Source organism: Protopterus annectens, chromosome 3.part0 (genome assembly GCF_019279795.1).
Source record: "Protopterus annectens isolate FY-2018-M chromosome 3.part0, PAN1.0, whole genome shotgun sequence".
In the NCBI taxonomy this organism is placed as follows: domain Eukaryota; kingdom Metazoa; phylum Chordata; order Ceratodontiformes; family Protopteridae; genus Protopterus; species Protopterus annectens.
In genome coordinates, this window is record NC_056731.1 from 1,810,172,072 (window position 1) to 1,810,187,289 (window position 15,218).

General features: G+C 36.6%; 1 protein-coding gene across 2 annotated transcripts in view; it reads left to right on the forward strand.

The window, feature by feature from the left end:
• The window catches only part of PTH1R (parathyroid hormone 1 receptor), a 1,409,870-nt gene that overhangs the window by 1,304,649 nt on the left and 90,003 nt on the right, over nucleotides 1–15,218 (forward strand). For both annotated transcript variants that reach the window (XM_044065852.1, XM_044065853.1), the window contains exon 8: nucleotides 14,676–14,736. In XM_044065852.1, the coding sequence (XP_043921787.1) occupies nucleotides 14,676–14,736 (61 nt within the window). The remainder of the gene's footprint in view (nucleotides 1–14,675; nucleotides 14,737–15,218) is intronic.

Genomic DNA, 15,218 nt, shown 5'->3' on the forward strand with positions numbered 1-15,218 from the left:
GGCTGTGTAGTTACAACCCATTTGTAGCATTGAGTGGTCCTGTATGCAAGCTGGTCTAATAACTGTTGCATATTTACAACATGTTTCCCTGTGTACCTTACTGATTAATGATATTCTTATCATGTCATTACAGAATTCTTTAGCTATAACTATTATATATTACATTGGGTTCTACTATGAAATGCTGTCTTCCTGAAAATCCATGTGTTGAAAGAATGAAAAAATGTCCAAAATTTAAAATGGTGAAAAAAATAATTTTATTCCTATATATATATATATATATATATATATATATATATATATATATATATATATTTTTTTTTTGCATGGGGTCAAGCCTGCCTGCACCCCCAATGCGTAGATTAATTCCCCAGTACCCCCTGCTCTATACTCCCTATACTTTATATATATATATATATATATATATATATATATATATATATATATATATGTATGTATGTATATATGTATATACTATCTCCTCAGATGCACTAACTTGAACAAGGGATAAATCTACCAAAACATGTATCATTACCAGAGAATACTTGGAAAATGCACGATAGTGATTTCCTATAGGAAATAGCGTTCAGCTTTATGCTGTTCTTCTTTTTTCTTTGTGCTACTGACACTCAAGAAATTTCACTTAAAGCATTTGTAGGGGAGCCTTTGACAATATATGTAACATTCGCTATTTTTTACAAATCTTGTTTATTGATTTTGAAAGCATCACAATAAAAAAACATGCACACAGATTACTCAAAAAGCCCACACCTACAATAAATGAATAAATATCTCTTTTCATTCTGCAGTAAAACATTAGTTTAGATATTAGCCACAAATACTATCATTGATGGCTTATTCTTCTTACTTCAGTGCTTTTTAAGTACACAGCATTATGTCTTGTATGTATATTCTTAGTAGGACAGTTTTACAGGAAGTTACAAGGCACGTAATCCAGGAGACAATTAAAGAGCTTAGCTCAAACTCCCAATTGCCTCAAATTGCTGTCTGGTTTAGTGACGTAATCAAGGTAACACAGTAGGCAATAGAAAGTAAAAAGATTCAAACCCTGTACTGTTGGTGCAGAAGGCATTGCATTAACAAATCAGAGCTTTAGCTGACTGTGCAGCTACTCTGTGTCAGGCATTTAATTCTGTGGCTCCAACAAGACAGGCAGGGATACTCATTACTGTACTAATGAGGATAAATATGATATTGATTCATAATACTCTGATCAATATTTTTATATTATGCCATCTTTCACTGTTCTTTCCTAATACTGTGCAAACACAATGGATGAGCCTTACCAAAAGAGGTAAAAAAGGCATTGTTTATCACCATCATCTTTTCTATTTCTGTTTAATTCAGCATATGCATATTAATATCATTTATATTGTTTCACTTACCTTAAATACTGGAGTTCGTCTCTTTACTTACTAATACAACCCGTCATATTGTGATGCTTTTGTATGTATACACACATACACATATACACACACACACACACACACACACACACACACACACACACACACACACACTCAAAGAGAGGGTGATGATGCATATGCATCGATTTATATAATATATATATATATATATATATATATATATATATATATATATATATATATATATATATATATATATATATATCCGTGTGTGTGTGTGTGTGTGTGTGTGTGTGTATATAGATGTACATATACATACAGAGGGGGAGAGAGACAGATGTATAGCATGTGATTCTGTCCAGCATCCTCATAGCCCTGCATCAGTGCATAGGCAAACATGCCCCGACTATTGCACTGAGGCCATACAAAGCTGCAAATATTTCCCTGACTCACTTACTTCTCCCTCCCATTGTACTTAATTGCTTCACCCATGATCCTTTCTTTGCATTAACTGTCCTCTAAATGTGTGCAATGTAGCACTGGATGTAATAATTACTGCAGATGGCTGTCATCACGAGAGCACTACAGGATAATGTACTCCATTATTATTACTCTGCAGTTAATGCTTCACACTCACATCATTCACAACACTCTCCTAACTAGTCTATCATGCCACTATTGTCATTAACCGTTTCATCCTAGCTAATCTATCATGCCACTATTGTCGTTAACCATTTCATCCTAGCTAGTCTATCATGCCACTATTGTCGTTAACCATTTCATCCTAGCTAGTCTATCATGCCACTATTGTCATTAACCATTTCATCCTAGCTAATCTATCATGCCACTATTGTCGTTAACCATTTCATCCTTTCTACCCATCAGAAAACCAACAGGTGAACCAGGTCAAATATTCCTTTCTACATAATTCATAGATTTTAAAGACTATCAACATCAGGACAAACTTTCAACTCCAATGTCATCTTTTCTTTTTAATTACAATTTTACTTGACTTATTCTCCCCTCTCATCTATATAATTTCTTTTTCCTCATATACCCTGCACCTTCTATTACTTTTCCCTCTTTTTCCTTTTTTTTTTAAATGCGCCAAAAAAAAAAATAATAATAATAATAATAGTTTCTTGTGTTACAATTGACTCTTTATACATTAGAATGACCGCATGTATGGTATCCAACTTAATTCCATACTCTGTCTGTTTTTTTAATATGTAATATTTATAGATTTACCAGTTAATAGACTTATGTTGTGTCATGCTATCACTCGCTGTTATCTGTTGATTATATCTGTGTATCTTTTGTAATAATTCTTAATTTTCTGGAGCTTTTCTCCTCAGGTCTCAACTAAAAATGCGCCCCTGTTTCAGCTGGACTGACCCAGTTTAAAATGTCAATAAGTAAATAAATAAATAAATAAAGTGTTTTATTCTTTTGCTTTGGTTACTACCTTCAAATACCATATTTCAGAAAATGTTTCCCCAAGAGGGTTGCCAAATATCATACACTTTTATTCTTCAATGAAAAAAACAAACTTTCCAAAATGTTTTCATTAACCCACCAACAGCCACATCTTTTCCATTTTAATATTATATCTACACTCCCTTATTTCTTTATTAGTATCTGTTACATATAATGCCTTCACTAACATGCAATAAACATTGTTATTAATATTTAGTTATCACATAGTTGATATGCCTTCAGCTGTTATTAACAGCTGCACATTCACAAATTCTGAAACAAATTCATGCGAGGTATATAAAATTTTATTTAGGTTCTAATACTTAACCTTTTGTAGATGCCAAACTAGCATTTATGTATTAATTTCTTAGTAATTACCATTGCATTATTAAAAACTCAGATGTAAAGGATAGTGATTAAAACAGTTTTCAAAAAATCAGTCGTTAACAGTTATGGCATTCAAATTAAAATACAGTTATAAAACAGTGTAGCCATATTGTTTTAAAATTATACAGTGAAACAACCCTTTCATGCAATGAATTTTGCACTTTTTCCAACAACAACAACAAATAGCAGCAATAATAATAATAATAATAATAATAATAACAATAACAACAATATGACTGTAACATATGTAAGGTAGAGGACTGCACATTCTTCCATTATTATGTTCTTAATGGTTATTTCATAGGTTCATAGGTTGGTATTAGGCTATCAGCCCTAGGGTCTATATAAGCCTAGCCATAACAATTCCCTGGCTATTTCTTCCCACATTATTTACTTTCCTGGACCCCTGTCTAGCAGGGCGACTGACGTGATCCCCAGAATGAATTTCCTTTCATCCATCCAATCGTCAAGGTTCTTTTTGAAGAGGGCCAAAGAAGCAGTCTGCTTGACATGTATGGGCAGTCTATTCCAGAGTCTGGGGAGTCTCTGGGACAGGAACCTATCCCTCCAGCATGTTTTGTTTATTCTGATGACAAGGTTTAGATCCCTGGAGCATGTGGCTCTGAGGAATTGGGATTTCTTTAAGAGTAGCATGTCTAACAGCTCTGGGTTTGACATGGCCTTGTATGTTAAGCAGAGATCACCTCTGAGTAGACGATATGCAACAGAGTATAGCTGGAGTTTTTTAAGGCGGTCAGCGTAGGGTATCTGCTTTAAGCCTGTGATTCTTTTAGTGAGGTATTTCTGCGGCCTTTTCAGTTGTTGCAGATGTCTTGAGAGGTACATAACAAATGGGGCGTTGTATTCTATAATGGGTCTAATGAGGGATGAGTACAGTGGGACAATGACCTCCTTTTTTCTGGATGAAAAGCCCTTAGTGATGAGGTGTGCCACATAGAAGGATTTCCTGACTGTTGTGGCAATGTGGTTATCGAAGGTGAGACCACTGTCCACCTGTGTCCCTAAGTCTCTTATCATACTTTTGGTGTTTAGTGTACTGCCACCTATGTGGTAATTCACAGGTAAATGTGTTTTCCCAAAGGGGATAACTATACATTTCTTGGCATTGAGCTTGAGCCCATGGCTCTGGCACCAAGCATCTGTTTCTGTAAGGCCCTTTTGTAGAGTATCCACATCATTTGGGGATTCAATAATGGCTCCTAGTTTGTAGTCATCTGGAAACTTTGTTAGCCAGTGTCCCTTAGTGTCAGCCTGTACTTCAGAGAAGTAGATGCCAAACAAGAGGGGCCCCAGGACTGAACCCTGAAATACTCCACTTGTCACTTGTCTAGAGATGGATTTGGAGTCGGCTACTTTTACAGTGTGGGTTCTGTCAGTAAGCCAGTTGGCAACCCATTGGGTGATGTAGGGATTAATGCCCAGCTTAGTAAGTTTATCTATGATTCCAGAGTGGGGGATGGTGTCAAAGGCCTTGGTGAGGTCTAGATAGGCTGTGTGGACCACCTTACCCTTGTTCATGGCTCTGGAGACTGATTCGAAGAAGTCAGTCAGGTTCAGGAGACAAGATCGGCCCTTCACGAACCCAAACTGGGTGGGGTCCAGTGTTTGAAGATTGCCAATGTCTTTGTTTATAAGTTCCATGATAATACGCTCCATGGCCTTGCAGATAAGTCTCATCAGACTGATGGGACGGTAGTTTCCAGGATCCAAGGTGGATCCCCCCCCTTGTGGAATGGGATAACTGTAGCTCTGTGCCACTCAGTGGGCATGAAACCTAAGGTGAGGCTATGATTAAACATGACACTTAGCTGAGGTGCCAGTTCATATTGTAGTTCATATAGTATACAGCCCGAGATTTCATCTGGTCCCATGGATGCTGTATTCTTAGCTTTGGAGAGTGCGTTTTTTACCTGTGTGGCCATTATTACCGGAATTTGGCAATCTTCTGGTATTGAGATGGGCCATTTAAGGGGTGAAAGGGGGGTGAAGTTGGCACTGAATCGATCTGCCAGGATACTGGCAATATCCTTGGGATCAGTGTATTTAATGACATTCTGTTTTAGCTCAGAGCAGATCTGAGCATTGCCATTTAGATTCTTGACATAGTTATAGAATGCCTTGTGTTGTCTTTGGAATCTTTGGCAATTTTATTTTCGTAACTAGCTTTGGAGGATTTTATAAGGGATCTAAACTTCTTACTGAGGCTGGTAAGGGTTTTTTTTTTTACATCCTGGGATTTTCCTCTTTTCTGCAACAGTTTCTTACTTTTGTTGTAAAGTTTGTTTATGGCAGGGGACCACCAGACTGGCTTCCTTTTTTTGGAGGAGAGCATCTTGGTTCTATTTGGGATGGCACGATTCATGCAGGAGTGGATGTGCTCGTACACTGCCTTAATATAGGATTCAGCAGTCAAACTTTCAGTTCCCGTCTGCATGGGTGTCATGACATTTGTCACTTCTGACTTGAGTAGCATGAAGTTGGCTTTGGAGAAGTTTTATTTTGGAGGTTTCCTTACTGGGGGGATGGGGGTGGGATGTGGAAGGGTGATTAACTTATGGTCAGACCTGACTAACGAGGGGGTGACCATATGTGTGGAGCATCTATTTCCCATGTTGGTAATGACCAGGTCTAGGATATTGGAGCCCCTGGTGGGACTATGAATTAGTTGATCCAGGACATTGGAATTTATGAATTGCAAGAACCATTGGGCAAAGGTGTTGGTACACAAGTAGTTTTCCCAGTTAATGGCAGGGTAATTAAAATCACCCAGTATTAGGGTGTTTGGTTCTATCTTAATATTTTCCAGTATGTTTAGAAAGGTGTAGTGAGAATCTTGGGGCATGGTGGGGGATCTGTAGTACGCTACAATTTGGATTGCAGTCTTACCTAGTGTTAGTTGCACCTGGAGAATTTCAGACGCATTGTGTTGGGCAACCAGCCTGGTGGTGTGAATATCCTTGGTGAATATGGACACTCCTCCACCTTTAGTGTTTCGGTCTTGGTTTGGTGGCCGAAAAGTGTGGTAAGAGGTGTAGCCTGGTATTGCAGGGGCGCTCTCTAGAGCCTTGAACCAGGTCTCAGTTACTGCACAGATATTGATGTTCTCCATTTTTAGGAGTGCCTCGAGAGAGTCTCTAACTCCAAAAAAAAAAAAAAAAAAAGGGAGCATGTTCACTTACTGCTTTTATCCTAACTGTTAAATACCATTCAGAATAGTTCTTCAATAATAAATAAACATTCTGTTAATCTGTCTCGCTATGTACATGTCCCTTGTATCTCTCCAATACTAAATGATACTAATCTCACTTGAATATAAGAAAGAAAAATGGGGGAGGATGAGTGAGTGTTGTTGTTAAATACTGTTTACTACAAAGACAACTGTATTAGGCACTTTCTTGCTTCAATGGTTGAATGCTAATGTTGCATGTTACTAGTGAGAGGTAACATCTCCATAATAATAATAATTAATTCCCTAAAACATGATCTAACAACCAATATTTAAAAGGCATTTCAGTTGATAATACTTTAATGCCCTGTAGAAGTATGAGTCCTCACGTACAGCCTTTCCTGTGATGTGTTACATAGAAATGCTCCCCCTTTTCTGGTTGTCGCCTGATGTTTCTCCCATTCTCTTCCACTTCTGTCAGCCTTGCACAGCTGCTCAGATTTATAATCCTTGTTTAAATGGCTTTTATCGCTTCAGGAAATAAATACATTGGCAGCTCCTTTAACTTAGCTATTCCTTCTCCTACAATAACAAAAGTCAACACTCCACCTGCATAAAATACTTTTAAGACTGCAGACAAGCTAAGTGAATGTATCTAAGTTTATAAAGCCACGGTGGTGCAGCGGTAGCATTGTTGCCTCACAGCAAGAGGTTCTCCTGTTTGATTCTTGGCTGGAGTGCCTTCCGTGTGGAGTCTGCATGTCCTCCCCACAGTTGAGTGGAGTTCAAAAAACATGTGTGAATGAGTGTGCCTTTGCTGAAGGCTGGGCATCAGGCTGGCAACTTGGCACCATAAAAATATACTGCTAATCATTAGCAGACCAGAGTTCCGCTGTGGTGACCCCGAATCAGGAAAAGCTGAAAAGACAAACAACCACTTGCTTTCCCTAACAGCCTTTGCAAACTGCTGTCTCTGTTGTAAATTTGCATACAAGTAATCACAAGCCATATGCACTTTACATTTGTAACAGAGAGTAGTTACTGTAGCTACCTCAGCTGGTACACCACCAGTACATTTTCATACATTATCACAAACTGTACCAAAATAACTTTAAGTTTTCCATACCCCTCTGAGAGTCAGTAGCAACCAACACTCTTCTTTACTTATCAGTAATGGTTTCCTTTGTTAATTAAATAGGATAGGATGAGACTATCTGGTCTTGTGGACTGTGTTAAGCCTAGCCACATACCCTGTGCCTTGTGTTTGTGAGGTAAATACCTTAACCATTATGCCAGCCCCCAACCCTGTTCATAGTCTTCACAGATACCAATAAATCCACAGCTTCCTTTCATTTTAGCACTAAATTTAACTACATATCCTTTCTACTAATATGTAGTTGTGAATATTCTCTCTCATCTTATTTAGACAGCTGTCATTCATTCATTCTTTAAGCCTCAAAGTCTGAAACTCACTGCCATAACAGCAATGCACAACTAATGCTATCTTAATCAGCCTGAAGCCTGCAGACAGCTGTAAGGGACTGCATGGGTCCTGTTATTGTCTTTTTTGTACCAGTTGCCCTTCATTCTCCCTGAAACTGAGCTGACAGAGGTAATGATGTCATACTGACATCTGGGAAAAGTGATGATATCAGGTAGAACAATTTCTTGTCTACTGTAGCATTGCTTGGCTGGTTTAATAATGTTGTTTACAGTTAAAGGTTTTATTTATCCATTATGAATGTTTAGAATATGAATACATATAGAGATCATTTTAGTCTACAAAGAATCTTAGCAAAAGCCACATCAGTTTTAAGGTTTTGAGTGATCCATATATTTCACATGGTAGTCTGGATGCTGGTATGGAAATGGAATTTGTCTGATATGTTGTGATGCTGATGTTTATGCTAAAAAAAAGTACAATATGTTGCATGCAAACCAAGAGCAATCATTTGGTTCTACCATGCTGCAGTAAGCAGTGAGCATGGTGTGTGTGTGTGTGTGTGTGTGTGTGTGTGTGTGTGTGTGTGTGTGTGTGTGTGTGTGTGTGTGTGTGTGTGTGTGTGTGTGTACTCGCACTGAAGGATAGCAGGCCCTTGTGCAAACAAATGCATTCATTATTTACCTGGGGTTGGACAAGAAACCCCTGATGGCTGCCTGGATGACAGTTTGTTTTTGCATACACAAAGAACAAATGGTTTGAGCAGAGGTCATGGCTGGTAGGCACTGGTAATAAATAAATATTAGTAAAAATGCTGGAGATAAGAAAGTGAGAAAGGCACTGGTAATAAATAAACAAATAAGCAAAAAAAAATTTATATTACACACTGAAGAAGCTTCAAAAACATCTATTTTCCCTGTGTAATTTTATTGTGTTGTTATGTAAAGATGGTCAGTTTTTGTTTTCTGCTGGAAATGGCTTGTTACTGCTGATACAGAGAAAATGCTATGAAAATTGAAATGGAATATTATCTTCACTGGTATGATTTGATGAATTTATGTCTGGGTTATTTATTTATTTATTTTTTTTAGTTAAAAGGATATCTATGTTCTTAAAAGAGATGTGTAATTAGCACAAATAATGCCATGTTGTAGTGCTCTAATTAATACTGAGTCACTGTTGTGTGTGATGCCTAAAGGAACACTTACTGTGGCATTTCACTATATTCTAGCATTGATAATAATAAATAAACTGATAAGAAGTATTCATGGTTCATTTATATTAATATTTTGACAAGGATTACTTGAATGATTTAAACAGTATGAACTACATTATATAGTAATTATATCATTGGCCATAAAGAATGACCAGTTAGCAGATGCATTTATATATTGGTAAATTCTGAAATACCTTGGTAGTCTGTATACATTTGTCTTTGAATATATCTATCATAGCCCAAGATGAAGGTGGTTGGGGAGTTTTAGTATGCACTGAAACCACATAGAAGGGGGCTTATATCATTCTAAGAACAGAAATATTCATGTAGATCATAAAGGATCTTCCATGGCCAATGAGAAGCAGAGACTGCATAGCTTAATGCTAACACACTAAAGGAACAATCATGATTTGCAATTAGTAGATGCACAGCAGACCCTGAGAGTGTCAGTGAAGAACTATACATTGTAATGACACTGGAGAGCAGAGGCAAGGCTATTTTTATCATGGCTCAGAAGACATTGAGGTCAACATCATTGGGAGTCAAGGCTCTAAAATAAGGTTTGTTGATTTTGAGAGTGTTAGGCACATTTTTTCACCTGCACTTACTCTGCCCTCAATTATAAGGTGAAATTGTTGTTGGAGTGAGCAGACAGGGCAATTCTACCATTGTTGTCTCTCTAGTACAGAAAAGAGACTGTGCAAAGGTTATACTCCACAAAAACAGGGAGAAGAAGATGAATTGGCTACAAATTCACACATTATATAGCTTTTGTTGTGACTGGTTCTTTAAGATCTCAACTGAAAGCCAACATTTTGAATTTGAAGCTGAAGCTACAGGAAGCTGTAGAACATTACACCTTTGAAAATGTCCTTTTTTGGAGAAAATTAGACCTAAGGCAATGTCATCTGATGGCCAGAAGAGTAGCTTGCAGAGTGACAGTAAAAGCTGGTCAGCAACAAATCCATGCTCTGAGATCTTTTGGATGGATACAGTTACCTTGGATGTAAGCAAAATCTTGGATGGATAGCTGGATGACTGGTTACAAAAATGGATAGGCTGCTCCTAAGCTAAAAGGGCATTTAAAGTCTAAGTTCTGAAAGTTGTTTGATCCCATTTCCTGCTATAGTTTGACTCTTCTAAAAAGAAATGATGTCATTTTAGTATAGAAATAAGTGGAAATTGTCACACTTCTGAATTGTGAGTATTCTGTTGAGATACCACACTTAAATCTGTGTTTCAATGTCTTATAAAAAAAAAAAAAACAACTGGTCCACAACTATTTAGTAAAGAAGTAAGATACAACCATCAAACAGTCCAAAAAGAAAAAGAAAAATATACAATACCAGGTTGCCTACTGGCTGAATCACTCAGAGGTTGTGACAAGGAACAGATATTGATACAACACAAGCTCAGTCTTGGAATGTGGAACAACCAAAGATTCTAACATCCTGTGGAATGGAAATATCATTATCATCTTCAAGAAAGGAAATCAGCCATGATGCAGAAATGAAGCATCCATTACCTTATTGTCTACTCCATAAAAATATATGCATGTCATTGTAGTTAACATGAGGGCAGGTACACTTCAGACAGAAGGCACCCCCGCTGAGACCTAAGTTAGAGGACCAAACACTGCCAGGCAGCAAGGCTATCCACTGCACCACTGTGCCACCCCTAAAGTAACTTCATCTCATTGATTAGTATATAGTACCATAACTCAATATCAGTTCACATCATTTACTATGGCACGATGCATACTTTATGATTCCAGGCAAATCTGTGCATGGCATTCACTGAACAAAGATGCTTGCCTTCATCAGTTATGACTTCTTGAATGAAGTACTGGAGGAACATATATCTGCCTTACAAATATATCATAAGTTCTGAGGTTTTTGTAAGATCATATAGCTGCCAACATTCTCTAAGTAAGGCGGAAAACTGAGGATTTTAGTTAATTATTGGTCATTATATCTGTCAATAGAGAAACTTTTCTATCATAGGGTAGCCTACCAAGTGTCTGCAATTATTTTGTAGGAGCCTGTCTTATGTATCCCAGTGAAGCCATTGATAGATGACAGTGTAGCAAAAAACTAAACAACTTATATCCTCTAGTGTCAAAAGCGTTTGACAACAGACTGGATATTAAGGCAGCAAGTGTTTGACAACAGACTGGATATTAAGGCAGCGAGTGTTTGACAACAGAGTAGATATTAAGGCAGGGCCACGGGATCATCAGGCATTGATAGAAGGATGGACTGCCTTAGCAGCTTTTCTGAGTCAGCTTTAAATAAGCAAGTCATCCAGATGTGGGACACACAAGGAGCCATGTTTCTAGCAATGAAACCAACTTCTATAGTCACTGAAAATGGAGGAGCTCTGACATAGGCAAAGGTGGGATAATTTGCATCTTATGGGTCTAAAAGATGGAGATGAAGGATTCAGTACCTTACCCTTCCTAGGGGAACACCTAGGGAAAGTATTTAATATCTATCCAGGTGCAGCCATTATAGCTGACAGGACAGTGAAACAACAAGAGGAGCTGGACAAAACATCACAACAGTTTTAAAACTTCTGAATTACACAAAAAAACAGGAGATATCAAATGTTGCCAGTGATGAGAACCCCTTCATCCCCTGTGGACCTGAAATGCAGATCTTTCAGGAATTTACACTGAACAATACAAAGAAATATGGGGATTTGCTGATATCCACCAACTTTGTCAGAGAACTAGTACACCTTCAGGCATTAGGTATTCAATGCTGTTTATGATAAAATGACACAATAGTATCAGTTTAATAATGTGACACTGAATTTCAATTATTTATGGTAATTCTCCTGTAAATCTCCTCTGACAAATCATGCTATACCTTATATCTCACAAGCAGAAACAAGCCTAGCTTATTTGAAAGAGCCAAGATTCACCATGCCTACAAAAAACTGTTACCATAGTGACACCAAAGGACTTGTGGTTCCAGTGCAAACCACTAAACAGTGATAGTTTTGGTGAAAAATGGGAAAAACTCCAAGGAGTTTCCAAGGAAGGTTTATGTCAGGTAGCTCTTAAAGGATACCTTTCTAACAAGAAATAAGAATGAAGCTTCATTATCTGAGGACTTTAACAGCAGCCAGACTAGTCCAGCCCCATCTGGTTCCAAAGCAGAAGACATACAAAAGTTAATAGGCCTACCCCATAAACAAAACAGTATGAAGCCATGTCATAGAATGTGTTGAAATGTGTGATTTTGACTGGCTCATGTTTCTTTACATCACTGTTAGATTGTTTAGTTTGTTGGCTTTTTTTATGAATGGTCTGATGAAGGTACTGTTGTAGTGAAAGTGCTTACCTCATTAAAAGTTTATTTTCTGAATCCCCCTGTGTGGTGGTGGATTGTTTTACCTTCAGTTCATGTCCTAAAATGTATCTGGTTATACTTTCATTTCTCCTGGCAATACCTCTCAGGAATAGATTGTTCTGGGTTGTCATTTTATACTTGTAATTACACAATGACTGTCCATTAACATTCAAAAATGAGCACACTGATTGGTCAGCCCAACCAGCGTGCCAGTTGTAAATTAAGAATATACCAACAGTAAAAGTCTGTCGTCTAAAGTATCACTGAGTGGCCAGATTGTTTTATCTATTTTTATATGTAGACCTGCATTAGTCTGAAGGAAAGAAAGTCTGAAACTGAAATAAGTACCATTATTTAGTGACTTTTTTCCTCATAAAATTTGTGGTTTTCCGATAAATTACTGAAGAACAATGTCACTAAATAATGACATGCATTTCAGTTTCAGACTTTCTTTCCTTCAGACAATGCAAAAGAATAACATTATTCATCCCTTCCTTTATTTAGTCCACATTTCTTAAAATAAGAAAAAAAAGCTGTAACCTCCAGACAGTTTAGATGTACTTAACGAGAGCTGAGAAAATACAAGAAAAATCAAGTATAGTCTGCAAAACTAAAGAAAAGTACCCGATTTTCCTTGTATTTTCCTCATCTCTAATACCACTAAACTGTCCATGGGTTACAGCCCCCCCCCCAAAAAGCAATGGAGATCAGCCTATCTCCGTAGCTTGCTTTCCAAAGTACTAATGTACTGCGTAAACCTAGGAACGAAAGTCTCATACGCATGCACAGTGAATCAACAAACCAGCAGAATCAGGAAACTATGTAGAACACCATGGTGCCATTACACAAAACCATTATTTAAGAAACTTTTTTTTTTAATTTTTTAAAATGTTTAAAATAATGTCATTGTATAATAGCAATAATAGACTCCATTGTGTGGTATATTGACCCAACCCATGGTTGGCTTTGTTTAATTGCTCTGACTTTGACCTCATGATTATACCATACCAGCCGTGGGTAAATCTTCAATAAACCACACCCATGTCATTGGTTATTGCTATAGTATTCACATGTTGTATATTGCAATATCTGCATTACATGCAACACCTTTTTTGCAGTGAAAACATCATATTTTGGCTTCACAGCTCTGTCTGCATAGCTATGCTGTTAAATTCAAACTGATTCCTCTCCTAACATTTCATCAGGTGCTCTAATGCAAATCATTTATTTTTTCTTATTGATTGAATTTTAGCAGACTACAGAGCTGGAGGTTTTTGAAAGTATGCTGGAAAAGGATGAAGTGCCATGACAACTGCAGCTAATTGATTTGATAATAAGTAGAAGGAAAGATCTATTAGCGTTAAATGTGTCTTTAAAAGGACAGCACATCAATGCTCTTATTCTTTCTGGGTACATAATATAATAAAATGTGCACTTTTCTGTATTTTTTTATGTTGAATTACATGCTTTTTTATCTCACTACTTTCATGTGTTTTTGTTATTCATTCATATTATTGTGGCTATTTATGCTAATGCATTTAATGGTCTGTTTCCTTATTTTACTGTTTATTCTCATGATGCTCCATTTTATTTAGTGATACAAAACAGCTCAAAAGACTTGTTTATTTAATTTCTTATCTTCTTTTCTAGTGGTATTTTTAATGTTTTATTTCATGGAGAGTTACTGCTCTTTTCACTGTTTCATCTTTTGTGTTTTAAGTTGTAGCAACATTAGTCTAAGTAGTTTTGTAATGAAACTTAGGGATACATTTCTTAATAAAGCTAGTTCATTGTGAAAGATATGCTTAATGGTCTTAAGGGACATACTGACTAGCTAATATTTTGCACTTTATGTAAGAGCTTATTGCAGTATGATGCGTTTTTTTCAATGCCTTTAACGTTAGAACTGAACTATGTTATACCTCAGATACAGACAGAACAATGAAGTGCGTAAACCAAGGTGTAAATTATTATAATAAGAACTTTCCTTTGCTATTGCCATTTTGATTAATGATGTTTAAATCTGTTAAAATGTTATGATGCTACTACTGCTGTTATATTCTTCTGTTTTTTTCCACCTTTATTAAGCCTTGAGTAAAGTTATTTGACCTTTTATTGTGCACATACTGATTTTTTTTTTATTTTGCTGTTTAAGCACTTTTCTCTTTATATTATTTTGCAAAACTAGATTGCCTTAATGTATTTTATTATCTCTTTCATCTAGGTCTACCAATGGTATTTGTTGCAATATGGGCCAGTTTGAGAGCAACATTAGCTGATACTGGGTAAGCTGTTTTTTAATTTGTGCACTGTAAAAGTGATAACATGTACTATGGCAGTTATGCTTTTAATAGGTAAGGAGAAACATTTACTAATTTATATTTACTAAAATGCTTGCAATATTGATAAGGACATTAAACCCAATATTACATAAGAAATAAACTAAATTCCAACAGTGCAATATTAAGAATAAACATAAAGGTCTTAGAAGTTAATAATGGTCTAGAATATTTCTGCTTGTTGTCAGTAAAAGTAATACAGAACTTGATATTTAGTCATCTCTCCTGTAAACACTTCTTTATCAATTTATCTTTGTTTTATAAAGCAAAAATTATATTTCCCATGGTTATCAGTCTAATATGTGCCATCTTGTATGCTGGAAGCAAAAGCTCTAAATACCCTTGCATCACAGACCCATTTCTGGTATGCATAAAGAAAAAAAATTCAAAACTGTCATTTCACAAAATTTGTGTATCTAACAGCCAGT